Source organism: Dermatophagoides farinae, chromosome 8, assembly GCF_024713945.1.
Source record: "Dermatophagoides farinae isolate YC_2012a chromosome 8, ASM2471394v1, whole genome shotgun sequence".
Taxonomy (NCBI): Eukaryota; Metazoa; Arthropoda; class Arachnida; order Sarcoptiformes; family Pyroglyphidae; genus Dermatophagoides; species Dermatophagoides farinae.
The window spans coordinates 1960396-1973971 of record NC_134684.1 but is presented as its reverse complement, the minus strand read 5'-3'; the positions used below and the strand labels follow the sequence as shown (position 1 = coordinate 1973971).

The window sequence follows — 13576 nt, the reverse complement described above, 5'->3', positions numbered from 1 at the left end:
TTAGTCGGTACTCGTCAATTAGTTTTGTTTTGTATTTTCTCATTTGAATCGTAGACAAAAACCAATTGCAGGTTTTGTATGATTAAAGAAAAGAACAAAAACAAAAAAAATTATTCGAATTGATTATAAGTGATATTGTTGATGTATTACATGTTTTTTTTTCTCAAATCAATTGTTGTTTTATGAAGCGAATTACCAATTCATCCTGATGATTGAATGAAAAGAAAAGAATTTTTTTTCCGATTCGTCAAGCTTTTTATTATTAGTTCATTTTATTACCATAACAAAAAACACATCAAAAGACTTATTTCTCAAAAAAGAAAAAATTTATTCTTCAAATATATGAATAAAATCATAGAAATAGAACAACTCACAAAACATAATTATGATTAGCAAGAAAAATTGGTATTATTTCAATTTCAATCAATAATCTTGACCACGAGAAATGACCTCTTTGTATGTTGGTCGTAGAACAATCGTATGCTCATATTGGGCCGTATATGATCCTTTAACATCACAAAGCGGTGGATAAGGATCAATGATACCTTTTTTACATAAATCATTCAATGACATAAGATATCGAGTTTGGCCTAAACGATCCAGCCATCGACGACAGAAAGCCAAGGTGCCGAAATTTTGATTGATAACATTCAACAATTGTTTTGAACCGGCCAATCTCAAGGGCACATGTTGGACATGAAAATTCTTCATATAATGTGATGTTTCCATATCATCGTTGACCAATCCACGGCCAGTAGAACCAAATGTCTCGATTGCATAAACTTCACCTTCTTCCATTTTGGTTTCTTCTCCACCTTTAACGATTGGAACCGTTTTACCAGCATGGATACGATACGGACCAATCGAATGGCCATTCAAATTTCGAATCGATTTTATTGGATAGGTTTTACCATTCAATTCGAGCTCATACGATTCCATAACCTCTTGTATAGCTTTTCCAATATCACAAAGTCGTACATCAATACCCGCTTCACGAATTCCTGTGTTTGTGGCATCTTTCACTGCTTTTAAAAGCTCATCATACTTTGGATCGAAAGTCAGGGTGAATGCACAATCAATAATATGACCATTGACATGTGTACCGAAATCGATTTTACAAACATCATCATATTGTAGTACAGTTTTATCACCAGCATTCGGAGTGTAATGAGCGGCACAATGATTCAACGAACATCCAGTAGGAAAAGCTAGTCCAGATTCAAGTCCATTTTCAACAATCAATTTTCGAGCCGTATCTTCTAAACGTTCACAAATCTCAATCATCGTCATACCGGGTTTGATGTAGTTCAACATGTATTGACGAGTTTGTCTATGAGCTTCAGCCGCACATCGAAGATCACGATATAGATCTTCAGATGCTTCATCCATGGCTTTTTTCTCGGCCGATGTGATACGATATTTGGCAGTATTCTCATCCAAAACCGGATGTTCACAAATTTCACCAAGTGGAAAATTTCCATCTGGATATAAATCTTTGATCGGAATCGATGGAGGATCGGTCTGTACAAGAGGAACAGTAGTTGTTGTTTTCTTTTTACGATGTCGTTTCTTCTTGGATTTGACTGTAGCACCTTCACCAGCATCACCTTCTACATCGTCTAATTGTAATTCGGATTCCAATTTATCCGAAATTTCTTGTGTTTCATCAGCCACTGTATTTGATTCGGTAATAGTTGGTTTATTTTTCTTTTTTTTATTCTTTTTCTTTTTAGCATTACTGCTTTTTGATTCTTGAGTTGCATCACCGTCATCGATGTTCTTTTCTTCATCTGAATGGTATTCATTCTTTTCCACATCAGCATCTTTATCAACATCTGTCATTGCTGCAGACATGATTGTTTGAATTTCGTGAATTAAAATTTTATAAACAAAACAAAAATAACATTAAATCAATTTGCTCCATCAAATGAGCACGTGGAACATAAGCCACTATTTACACATGAGTGGCATGACAGCAGTGGCTTAATTTTAGAGAAAAAAAAAAACATTAACTCATTATAGATGAAATATTTGTCATTGAATATCCGGTTTAAATTATTTTACAGAGGTATAAAAAAAAATATTATAAATGTAAGTTATGTTTTTTATATTAAAGTGCATAACCAATTTTACAAATTAATGCACTAATTCATCCATAGCAGCAGTAGCATTATCATATAAATTTTCCTGGTGGTTTCCTTTTCAATCTTGTCATCATCAATACATGTTGATTGCCAAACAAAAAAAAAACAAGTTGGATATTCGACAAACAAGTTGTTTATGATTGATTCACTATCATAACATACAATCAAGAGATTACTGAATTGATCATATGATCAACAAAAATTATGATGATGATGATGATGATAATCGATGAGAAAACCGAAAATTTTATTTCACCAATACTACTGTGGCTGGTTGTCTATTTTGGATGAGATTATTCATCTTGATTGCCTTGAAACATGATCAAGATGCCAATTCGTTTCATAATTAATCACACATAAATTGTTGTATAAAATGGCAACCTTCAAAATTTGAAAAAATTAAAAATATGTTCCACATTGCATTAAATGCAGGATTTCATTCAAATCATTTAATGTGTCATTCAACTTTCACATTTACTTATGGTAAGGAGAAATTTAAAAAAAAAATGGATCAAAATGACTGCTAAAGTTCGAGGCGATTTTATCGCTTTGTGTATATGCTGAAAATTTTTCTTGGAAAATCATCGATGTTAAATGATAATCAAAATGATGAGAATGTCGTCATTAAATGAACTAACACGAGATAGATAATGGAAAAGACAAGCTAGCAGTAGCATCCAAGTCTTGATAGTGGATCATGTATGTGTATGATGATGAACATCTTGTTTACCTTTGAAATCAATCCGAACAGCGAATTTGGATATGGATGAATCAAACGACGATGATTGTGATGATGATGATTGCAATCACTTTCTAAACTAACTTGCTGACAAACATTATGATACTCTCTTGATACCAAACATCTTTCATTCGGGCTATTAAGGTGATCTACATTTACAACTTATTCGAAATTGTTTGAATGTCGGATATTTCAATACGATCGAAAAAAAGAAAGTAAAAAAAGGCAATGAGCCACATTATACAATTCTATAATCAATCAAATAATTCTATAAACAAATCAACGAATCAATTTTGGCCACTGGCTGTTATATGAGTGAAAATTGTTTGTTTTAAAAATAAAAAAAAAACAATTGATTCAAAAATGATTTTGTCTACACAATTTTCATCAACGTCTACAATCATTGTAAGGCGAATTCGACAATATTTATTCAGATCAACAACCAACATAATGACAGTGATTAACCATAATTGTAATCATTCCATAGTTTACAAAGAATCCTCAAACTTTTTGCATTCATCACCAAGATTTTGGCTAAATGACGAGTCATCTTTGAAAAAACAGCAGCTATTACTATCATGTCGAAAATTTTCCAATCAAGTTCATTATAATCAAATTCAACTGGAACCTTGTCCAAATTCTTTTAAGGTGATCAATATTAAAACCATTAATATATTGTATGTATATTAACAAATTATATATTGCATTTAATCATTAAAAGGCAACCGATGCTATTGTCGAGATTTTGGATTCAAAAGATCGATCGGAAAAGCCAGATTGGAACAATCTGGTGTTTGGTCAACATTGTTCCGATCACATGGTCGAAATTCATTGGAACCAAAGTGATGGCTGGCAAACACCAAGAATCGTTCCTGTTCATCCATTCTGCTTACATCCATTCGCCAAAGTTTTTCATTACGCTCCTGAAGTATGTGTCCATTATCATTCCATTCTTATGTTATCATCTTTTAACATTTAGATTTTCGAAGGAATGAAAGCCTATCGAGGACTCGATGGTCGCATTCGAATCTTTAGGCCTGAATTGAATATGAAACGTATGCGTCTTTCGGCAGCTCGAGTTTGTCTACCAGATTTCGATGGTCAACAATTAATTGAGCTCATGAAAAAATTGTTAATCATCGATGATGAATGGGTGCCACCATATGAATCGAATGCTTCGCTTTACATTCGACCAACAATGATAGCAACGGATGAAGCTTTAGGAGTTTCGCCTGCAACTAAATGCATACTATTCGTCGTTACTGGACCAGTAGGCCCATATTTCAGTACAGGTTTCAAGCCTGTATCATTACTAGCTGATCCAAAATATGTTCGAGCTTGGCAAGGTGGTTCTGGTGATCGTAAGCTAGGCTCTAATTATGCACCAACAATGTTAGTGCAAAAAGAAGCAAACAAACAAGGATTACAACAGGTACTTTGGCTTTATGGTCCCGATCACGAACTAACAGAAGTAGGAACAATGAATATATTCATGTTGATGAAAGATCCAGAAGGAAAGCGACAATTGATTACACCACCATTGACTGAAGGGCTTATATTACCTGGAGTAACGAGACAATCGTTAATCGAGTTGGTTCGTTCATGGAATGAAATCGAAGTGATTGAACGTGTAATTCCTATGGCAGAAGTGAAACAACTGTTGGCTGAAAACCGATTGCTTGAGATGTTTGGTGCAGGAACCGCATGTATTGTATGTCCGATAGGCCAGATTCTATTTGAACAACAAATGCTCAACATACCTGGACATGAATTCACACTGAAATTGTTCAAAGAATTGCTTGATATTCAATATGGAGTCAAAGAGTATGGAAATTGGGTACAGACAATAGGATCTACCTAATGATTCATATCAATTATTGATGAAATTTTAAATTTCAAATAAAAAATAAATTATTAAATAAGACTGTCCATCAAAATCAATCGATTCTCTGTTGCCGCTGTTTTTTATTATAATGATTTTTACGACATAATTGATTATTAACCTTGATGAATTAATGATAAAAACAGCAAACAAAAGTGAAAGCTTTGTGCTTGAAAGTGTATTTCAAAAATCAAATGTAAATGATAAATAGATCAGGATAGGAAATATCGAGGAATCGATATGATTGAGTTAAAAATGACGGTCGTCATTATGAACATTGCAAATGTATGTTGAACACAGTCATTACCGATATAATCATCGTCGTATTCATATTCATCGTATTCATCATCATCATCATCGTCATTATTATTATACGATTGATATGGGCCATTGTTGTTTGTTGGCGGTCGTTGATTAACATGTCCGAAATCACGACTAGAAATATTTGTCATCATTAATTTGTCATTGAAATGATGGCCGCCATCCATAATAGCACGCCATTTATCTTGTGGAATCGTTGTAGTCAATGTAATTTTTTTCCTTTTTCGTTTTCGTTTAGATTTGTTGGCATTTTTTGTCGTAGTTGTCATTGGACCAATCGATGTTGATGATACTCGTTTGGGTAACGGCGATTGTTGGCCACGATCATTTGGATCCCATTTTGATTGACTTTGTTGATGGATTTTGCTTGCTAATTATTTGTGATCCAGATGTGAAATGATATGTAGAAAGAGGGAAGAGTAGAAATGAAAATTGATTATACCAATTGAAACACCAGAAAGGAGGAATTTGAAAAAGGGCTACAAATTGATTTTGAATCGATCGACAATCAATAAATTAACTTACAATAAACTTTAACTTGTTTCACCTGACGTCCAAGAGAATTATGTGCATGACATTGGTAGAGACCCAAATCATCGGGTGTTAGTGATTGTATGGTCAACTTGAGATGACGTTTATAGCCTTTTTCTTTGACCGATACTTCATATTTTGGTCCGCTTATGTAGATGCTTTGTGATTGTAAGCCAAATGTCCAATAATTCAATGGAAGTGGATACGCTTCGATATGACAATCCAATGTAATGTTTGAACCAAATGGTGCACTATATAAAAGAGACAGATTGTTTCCAAAACTATAACGACAAGCTGAACCTAATTAAGCTTACATTAACCTACCCGATCTCTTCGATTGGAATCCAGATCTGTGGTGCAACTAAAGCATTGGAAAAAAAACAATTCATAGCAATGGAATATAATTGAATTAAGAAGAAAATAGGTGAATAGGAATTCAATCATAGTGCTTACATTGAACGTTAAGTAATATTCGACGACTCACTGATGGCATTACACCATTCGAAGCAATACAAAGCCAAGCTCCAGAATGAACTCTATTATTTGAAATTGAAATGATGAAAATGTTGGATTGAATGAAAAAAAAAATATTATAACCTCGTTACTCGTGCTATTTCCAATAATTCGCCTTCAGTCTTATTCACTAAATTAAAACAAAAAAATAGCAGTGTGTCAATGAATTGAAGTGAATGAATGATTAAAAATAGTAACTCACCCATAATACGTCGATTATTTGGTCCATTGGAACGATTACCCAATGGCACACGAGCTCCATCCTCTCGACGCCACTAATAGCAATATGAAAATTGATTAATCAAATGAAAAATAACACATACACACATACAAACCTCAATAACGGGTTCTGGATAGCCTCGAGCTTTACATCTTAGTGTGACATTTTCGCCTTCTCGAACCAAAACATCGTTTGACGATTCATGATCAATAATGTCAGGCGGTACAACCACCCTTAGATATCCGATCTGTTTAAGTAATGGTATAGTGTTCACTTGACACATATACCTGAGAAAATGGTTTCATTATCATTGACAAATGAGCCATCAATTTTCATTCAAACTTACCCACCACGATCAGAGAATTTAACATTACGTATGACCAATATGAAATAACGAATCCTATTCATCTTTGGCTCAGAAGAAAGACCAACAATATCGGGTGTGAAATCATTTCCATTGGGTCCAACATAGCCTCCAACTGATTGACTATCGATTTGACTTTCCTCAAGCAATGATATTCGAGGATCTCGTGTGATTATGTGTGTCTGCAATGTAAGGATGATTTTCAAGTCATCACGTAACCATGCCGCCTAAAGATATCGAAACGACAGTCAATGATAATGATGACTAACAAATATCAAATATTTACACTATATGAGGATAAATTTCGTATGATACATGCCAGACGAGCTTCACGGCCCACCTGAACAGTGACATTTGGTATATGGCCAACAAATTCTGGCAATGAACTTTCTTGGCCACCATTGTTTGTAGAGTTAGCATCATCTTTATTGTTGACATGAAAATCTTCTGTCCGAAAAGAGAGAGAGAGAGAAAGAGAGAAAAAAAATCATTAGTAAAAACATTGACATTTGATTGATGTTCAAATTCAAATATTAAAGTACATATAATAAATATAAACAACGAACAAGAGTTTATCATTTCTGATGATCAAAGAAGAAAAAAAATCCATTTGAATAATTACTCTGTATGAAATTTGAAAAAAATGAATCTAGAGGGTTGGGATAAATATATATAAAAAAAAAATGTGGAATGTAATAGAAATATTCATATGAAAATTAATATTTTGAAAGTATAGCCTCTATAGTGAACAAATAGATTCATTATATGCATTCATTCAACAAGAATCGTATGTAAAACATACAAATAGTGTTGAGGTTAATTTCCAGTACATCCAAATGGTCATTCATTTGTATGTACTGGAAAAGACAACAAAAAAAAAGAGAAAGAAAGGAATCGCTATTTGAAAAAGGGCGTAAAATGAATTGAGAATTTACTATGTAATAACAATATTCATTCACAATTCTATTAAGGTAGCTAATTATGAATGAATAACTGGTAATCATAGTAGTCATTCGGACACATCATCATCATCATCATCATCACTAGCACCATCACCACCACCAACAAACAATAACTAACAATTGGATACGTAGAATTGAAGTATACCGGTTATACATTGTACGTATCGACATATCCATACAATTAACTATTGTTCATCGTACAGAATTTCATTTGGAACCCATTCATGGCCGATGGATTTGGTGTGGCACAAATGTGTGTGTGTGTAGAGAATAATTTTAATTGTGATTGAGATCTCTTAATTTGTTAGTTTCATGCATTTTATTGCTGACATTGCTGACGTTGGTCAATATTTTGTGTGTGTGTGTGTGTGTGTGTTTGAGTGTATAATTACAATCATTATTACGATTATGATGGCCCCTTTTTTTTCGTTTGGTTTTCATTATGGTATGATGATGACTTTATTTGAGACCACCATATATATAGAGGGAGAGATAGAGAGCAAAAGATGTATAATTAAAACTGAATCGATGACATACAGTTTATTATTATGGAGAATATACACAGGAAACATATATAAAACAAACACGGATCAAAAAAAAAAATCGAAATCATTGTTCAAAGTAATTAAAAATCAAATAGTGTATATGTTTGGCAAATATGCAAGAAGACGAATCAGGCAATTTGAAACATTGGATAACCCCACCATTGTTGTCAGTACGATTGTTAAATAACAAGCTATCGATAGATAGATAGATAGATAGATAGAATGTATGGATTCATTGATAATTACATTAATCAATAACCATTTTATGTGACAATGATATAACGTTATATTAGGAAAATCAAATTTACTTAAGACAAAAAAAAATTCATTGATAAGATTGTCAATTTGACCTAAAGGGGTTTCGGTTTCATTGGAAAATAAAAACGCGTTATATCAACTCTCTCGAGTCTTGTTTGTTTCAACAACAAAAAAAAAATTCTTCTACGAATCATTCGGTACACACTGAAAAACCGTGACTGATGGACACAGTTTCCATATATGCAAATGTAATCGAAAAAAAGAGAGAGAAAGATTTAATCATTGAAGTTGACTTTTTCAAAAATGAATCAGGAGCCATATAAAGAAGAAACAAATAGAAAATAAATTAGCCGAACCGGGAAAAAAATGAGAGAGAGAGAGAGGGAGAGAAAAAAAAATTATGGAACGATTTTATATTTTATATGGGATAGAATTACTAATTGGCAACAATTACAATGATCAAACCAACACCAAACAAAAAACAAAAATTGAGATGATTTCTATTTCTGTCTCTCTCTCTCTCTCTCTCTCTCTCTTTTGGTTATGAATGTGTCCAGATTACCTATGAGAGCTCATTGACTATTCACATGCATATATGCATATTGTTATAAAAAAAGAAGGTACTGGAATTATTTTGGAATTTTTTTTTCTGGTTCAATTTTGTGGCCAAAAAAAAAAATTTACCCAGGTTAATAATTAGCATTAAAAGGTGAAGAGAGATAATCATAGCACAGCATTGGGCCCATTGGTTGTGTTGTAAAAATAAAAAAGAATGAAATGGAAATTCCTCTGGAACGTGCATCTCGAATGTATATATGCATATATATGCAAAAAAAAGATAGATTGGATTCAGATGGTGATCACATATGCTAATGACAATCAACATTTAGATATATATATATAGACAGCCAGCCTATCTGGCCATTCATTTATTGCCCCACGATGCCTACCATATCTATAGCTATATATGCTTGATTCATTTGGTTGGTATTTTTTATTTTATGGCTATCATCATCAAATATATAAAGCGATTATTTTGTTCTGCTGTCTATCTATATATATGGTTATTGTGTGTATTTTTGTATACACAAATGAACAACAACAATGTACAATATAACAAAATTAATTTACATTCAAACAATGAAACAGAAATTATATTCATTCACAAGATCAACTAGGGCTAAAATGTATGTTCGTTTTTTTTGATGATTATTATGATGTGTCATGTCATACAAATAACTTAATTATTTCCCATATAATATATACACAATGCACAAATGGATTGTATGCCGGTTTCGGTATTCATTTTGTTCATTTTTTACCGTAGTCGATGAGCTATGAACATTGATAACAAAACAATATGGTTACATTCTCATGATTGAAACAACTGACAAAATAAAATGAAAACTTTCAAATATTTTGATCCAAAACAAAACAAAACAAACAAAAAAAACAATGTACATTTACAATAATGATGATGACAAATCAATCAAAATTCAACATGACAAACACATAGATGCTACCTGTGATAAGCTATTTTTAATGTAAAGAGTGAAAATGAAACAAAAAACAACTTGGGAACCATCAAACAACAATAATCAAAAAAAAAAAAAAAATAAATAAATAAATAAACTAGGGTATGAATTTCAAAATTTGAGATGGCCATGATGATCATTAGGGAGAAATAAAAAGAATATTCTGGCCCTTCCTGCTGCCTGCATACAAACAGTGGATTCCAATTTGGAATACAATCCACATACCATATACTATTCTTCTCACTTGGGATGATGACAGACAAAAAAAAACAAAAACAAAAAACAACAACAAAAAAATAGTAAAATTCAAGCTATAATCAAGTTGAATATATAAAAATATGAATCGATGAACATCAAATGATTCTTTGAAATGTTCAACTTTTCTTCTTTTTTGTTTTGTTTTGTTTTGTTTTATTTTTTGTTCGAGCCCTACGGAATTTCGACAACTGGATTTGAATTGAACCAATTCTTATAGGCCAATTCATATTTTTCATAGATCAAATCAAATCAAATTTAAATTCACTCAGCCATCATCATCATCATCATCATCATCATCATCATTTTGATCATAATGTTGTTGACTTTTGTCGGGCAATCAAAATCCTATGAATTTTTTTTCTCTGAATCAAATTTTTGAAAAATTATCATCAAAATCTCATGAAAATCAATAGGATTTTCGAATCAAATCATATCAAAACAAAAGCAACAACAACAACATCTTCAATAAATGTGTGGTTCAATTTTCACCAGAAAAAAAGAATGAATGAATAAATAGGGAATGATGATTGAAACAAACTTTTTTTGGGTGTTGCAATGTACATTATTGGCTGCTGGACATGATGATTGTGTTTTTGGGTCAATATTTATTCAAGAGAAAGAAAAAGAAAACAAAAAGTCTGGTAAATAGAAAATTGGCCAACAAAAAAAAAGTGTTATAACCAAAAGATTTGTTGTGCACAGCTATAGCTTATCGATTGAAGCCAATTAAAAATGTTCATTCATTCATCAACCCTTTTTTTTGACTTGATAATCAAATTATCGTATCCCTTTTCATTTATTCGTAGAATTCTGATTCAAACTCTAGGATCATAATGGATCATGGTGGGTAATACGAAATTTGAGCCACACACACACACACACATGGTGTGAGTATCAATTTTTCTTTGATTTTTTTTTGCTGTTGTTGTTGTTGTTGCTCACATTACACATCCATTCAAACGAAAAACCTAGAGCAATTAAAAAAAAGAAAGAATAGAGGATAGGGTTGGCGTGTTCACATTGTTCATCATCATCATCATCACAGCCTAAATTAGATTGTCAATGTGAATGAATCAATGTGTGTGTTGAGAACTATTTATCATAACAAGGAAAAATAGAGAATTGGAAAATTGGAATAAAATACTGACTATAAGAAAAAAAATGAATTCTATGCAATGATTCAGGTTTTTCTTTTCGCTATCATTTGTTTTTGTAATGGGAAAAAATTAATTGTTTTTTCTTTGGTTGAAGCAGTCATTGGATAGCCAAATTAGCACACACACACACACAACAATTTTGTTGTTGTTGTTGTTGTTAACAATTGAATTTAACACCATCATAATCGACAACGTGGAAATTCTGGAATAGCACAATAAACCAGAATCGTGCTAGAATCGTGAAACGTTGAATTATTTTGAATTTTATAAAAAAAAAATAGACAGATAGATGGATAGGGAGAAATACAGTGAAAAAAAAATAAATTTAAGAATGAAAAGAGAGAAAATTAGCATAGCTTGTATGTGTGTGTGTGTGTGATTCATTCATATTACTGATTTGGTGTTTTTTTTTGGACTTATAAAACAAATTGAATTGAATTGAATTCATTTTATTCATACGAATCAATGCCCAAAGTGTTTTTTTTTTTTTTGGTTGTTGTTGTTGTTGTTGTCGTTGCAGTTGTGTGATATGCCAATTGAAAGTTTGACAAACTTGTGCAACAAACAAACAAACAAGCAAACAAATATCGAATCAGGCTCGTAATGAGTAAGAAGAAGAAGAAAAAAAAAAGATTCGGTAGATCGGATCACACACACACACACACATATATACAAATAATAATGGTAAATATAATGAAATGAATTGATTTCAGCTACACCAAAAAAAAAACATTACATTAGATTCTTTATCGAATGCATACAGGAATAAATCAAGGAGAATCAGGGGGAAAATGTGGAAATATTTACATTTTCAATTGGTAAACTTTATTATTATTATTATTATTATTATTTTTGGTTGGTGTTTTCGTCATCATCATCATCATCATCATCATGATCATCATCCATGTTGTTGTTGTTGTTGTTTGTTAGTCGGAACATATTATATGACAATAGGAATTTATATTCGATTTTTCTCCTTGTTGTTGTTGTTGTTGGCCAGGATTGATCTTTACTACTATAATATAATGTATATATAACAATCGTATAATGGTATATTCTTTGTGTCGATTGATATATAACATCTATTCGATTCAATGTTGTTGTCTAAAAAAAAAACATGGTGGCAATAATAATGTTAGGTATATATTATCCATAACATTCATACATACGATATTATTATTATTATTATCATTTGATAACGGGAATTTATTGTATACACAGAATGGTCACATCATCATACATGCATACATGCAAACAAAAAAAAAATAAATAAATAACAGATGTTTTTATAACATGCATGTATGTATGCAACATTCGCGAATTCTATTGTGATTTTTTTTTGTTTTTTTTTCGATTTTCAAAAAAACAAAAACAAAAAAAAATAATAATGCTCTTTTTGGACAATTCAAACAACGTCCAAACATTAACATTATAATGTGTGTGTGTGTGTGTGCTATGTGTGCAATGTTTATGTTTGAGCTATAATTTATTTTATCTTTTTTTTTGACTTGGATCAAAAATGTTAACAAAAAAAATAATGTAAGGAAACAAAACACACTATCATAAGAAAATATATGGATCGATTGATAATGGATGATGATGATGATGAGTATCCAAATCAAGTGAGATGGATATTTTCACATTTAAAAAAAAGAGATAGATAGTGGTTTTGCATTGTGAAAATGTTTGATTTTTTTTTTTTTTTTTTTTGGTCACAACACTACGACAGTAGTATGACAAAATAAGCGATTATCGGATTTTATTTTTCATTCTAGCCATTCACAAGCTATGATAATTGAATCTTTTTTTTGTTTTGTTTTGTTTAACTTTTATTTAACACATTCAATATCATTATTATAGATTTATGGTCAAATGAACTTAGTTAGATAGTGAATAATTCAATCAAACAGAATTAGTCGATATATTCAATTTGTATGAATGGAAATTATCAGCCATAAGGACAACCGATAGCAAAAAAAAGGCCTAATCAAGTTTTGTCACCAAATGATAATTTCATTCCATCTTATGCATCGATTATATCTATTCATTTGGTCATTAGAGTATGGCCAACAGTTTATATATATGGTGATGATGATCGAAAAAAATAGCCAAACGTAACTATAAGGATCAAATCAAGAAGAAAGTTT

The 13576-nt window shown here is 31.6% G+C and overlaps 3 protein-coding genes across 3 annotated transcripts in view; 1 reads left to right on the top strand and 2 right to left on the bottom strand.

Moving 5' to 3' along the window:
- Positions 1-307: 307 nt before the first annotated feature.
- und (methionyl aminopeptidase und) lies at positions 308-1962 on the bottom strand. The gene has a single exon (XM_047059314.2). The coding sequence runs from the start codon at positions 1852-1854 to the stop codon at positions 424-426; it is 1431 nt and encodes a 476-aa protein (XP_046915270.1). The 5' UTR covers positions 1855-1962; the 3' UTR covers positions 308-423.
- A 774-nt stretch (positions 1963-2736) lies between these two features.
- Positions 2737-4820, top strand: Bcat (Branched chain amino acid transaminase). Its single transcript, XM_047059316.2, has 3 exons — positions 2737-3531; positions 3605-3811; positions 3863-4820. The coding sequence occupies exons 1-3, from the start codon at positions 3247-3249 to the stop codon at positions 4742-4744; spliced, it is 1374 nt and encodes a 457-aa protein (XP_046915272.1). The 5' UTR covers positions 2737-3246; the 3' UTR covers positions 4745-4820.
- Positions 4821-4834: 14 nt separating this feature from the next.
- Positions 4835-13576, bottom strand: part of LOC124495538 (hemicentin-1) — a 90094-nt gene continuing 81352 nt past the window's right edge. Inside the window, exons 11-20 of the mRNA XM_075733780.1 lie at positions 7001-7104; positions 6831-6941; positions 6697-6758; positions 6466-6637; positions 6333-6405; positions 6215-6260; positions 6071-6153; positions 5942-5978; positions 5612-5868; positions 4835-5456 (exon numbers count right to left, since the gene is read on the bottom strand). Of these exons, the coding sequence (XP_075589895.1) occupies positions 4978-5456; positions 5612-5868; positions 5942-5978; positions 6071-6153; positions 6215-6260; positions 6333-6405; positions 6466-6637; positions 6697-6758; positions 6831-6941; positions 7001-7104 (1424 nt within the window). The 3' untranslated portion in view covers positions 4835-4977. The remainder of the gene's footprint in view (positions 5457-5611; positions 5869-5941; positions 5979-6070; positions 6154-6214; positions 6261-6332; positions 6406-6465; positions 6638-6696; positions 6759-6830; positions 6942-7000; positions 7105-13576) is intronic.

Coding starts and splice junctions, on each gene's coding strand:
- Bcat (XM_047059316.2), top strand. CDS start 3,247: ATGATTTTGTCTACACAATTTTCATCAACGTCTACAATCATTGTAAGG. Junction 3,532..3,604: donor CTTGTCCAAATTCTTTTAAG/GTGATCAATATT, acceptor AATCATTAAAAG/GCAACCGATGCTATTGTCGA. Junction 3,812..3,862: donor TTTTTCATTACGCTCCTGAA/GTATGTGTCCAT, acceptor TTTAACATTTAG/ATTTTCGAAGGAATGAAAGC.
- und (XM_047059314.2), bottom strand. CDS start 1,854: ATGTCTGCAGCAATGACAGATGTTGATAAAGATGCTGATGTGGAAAAG.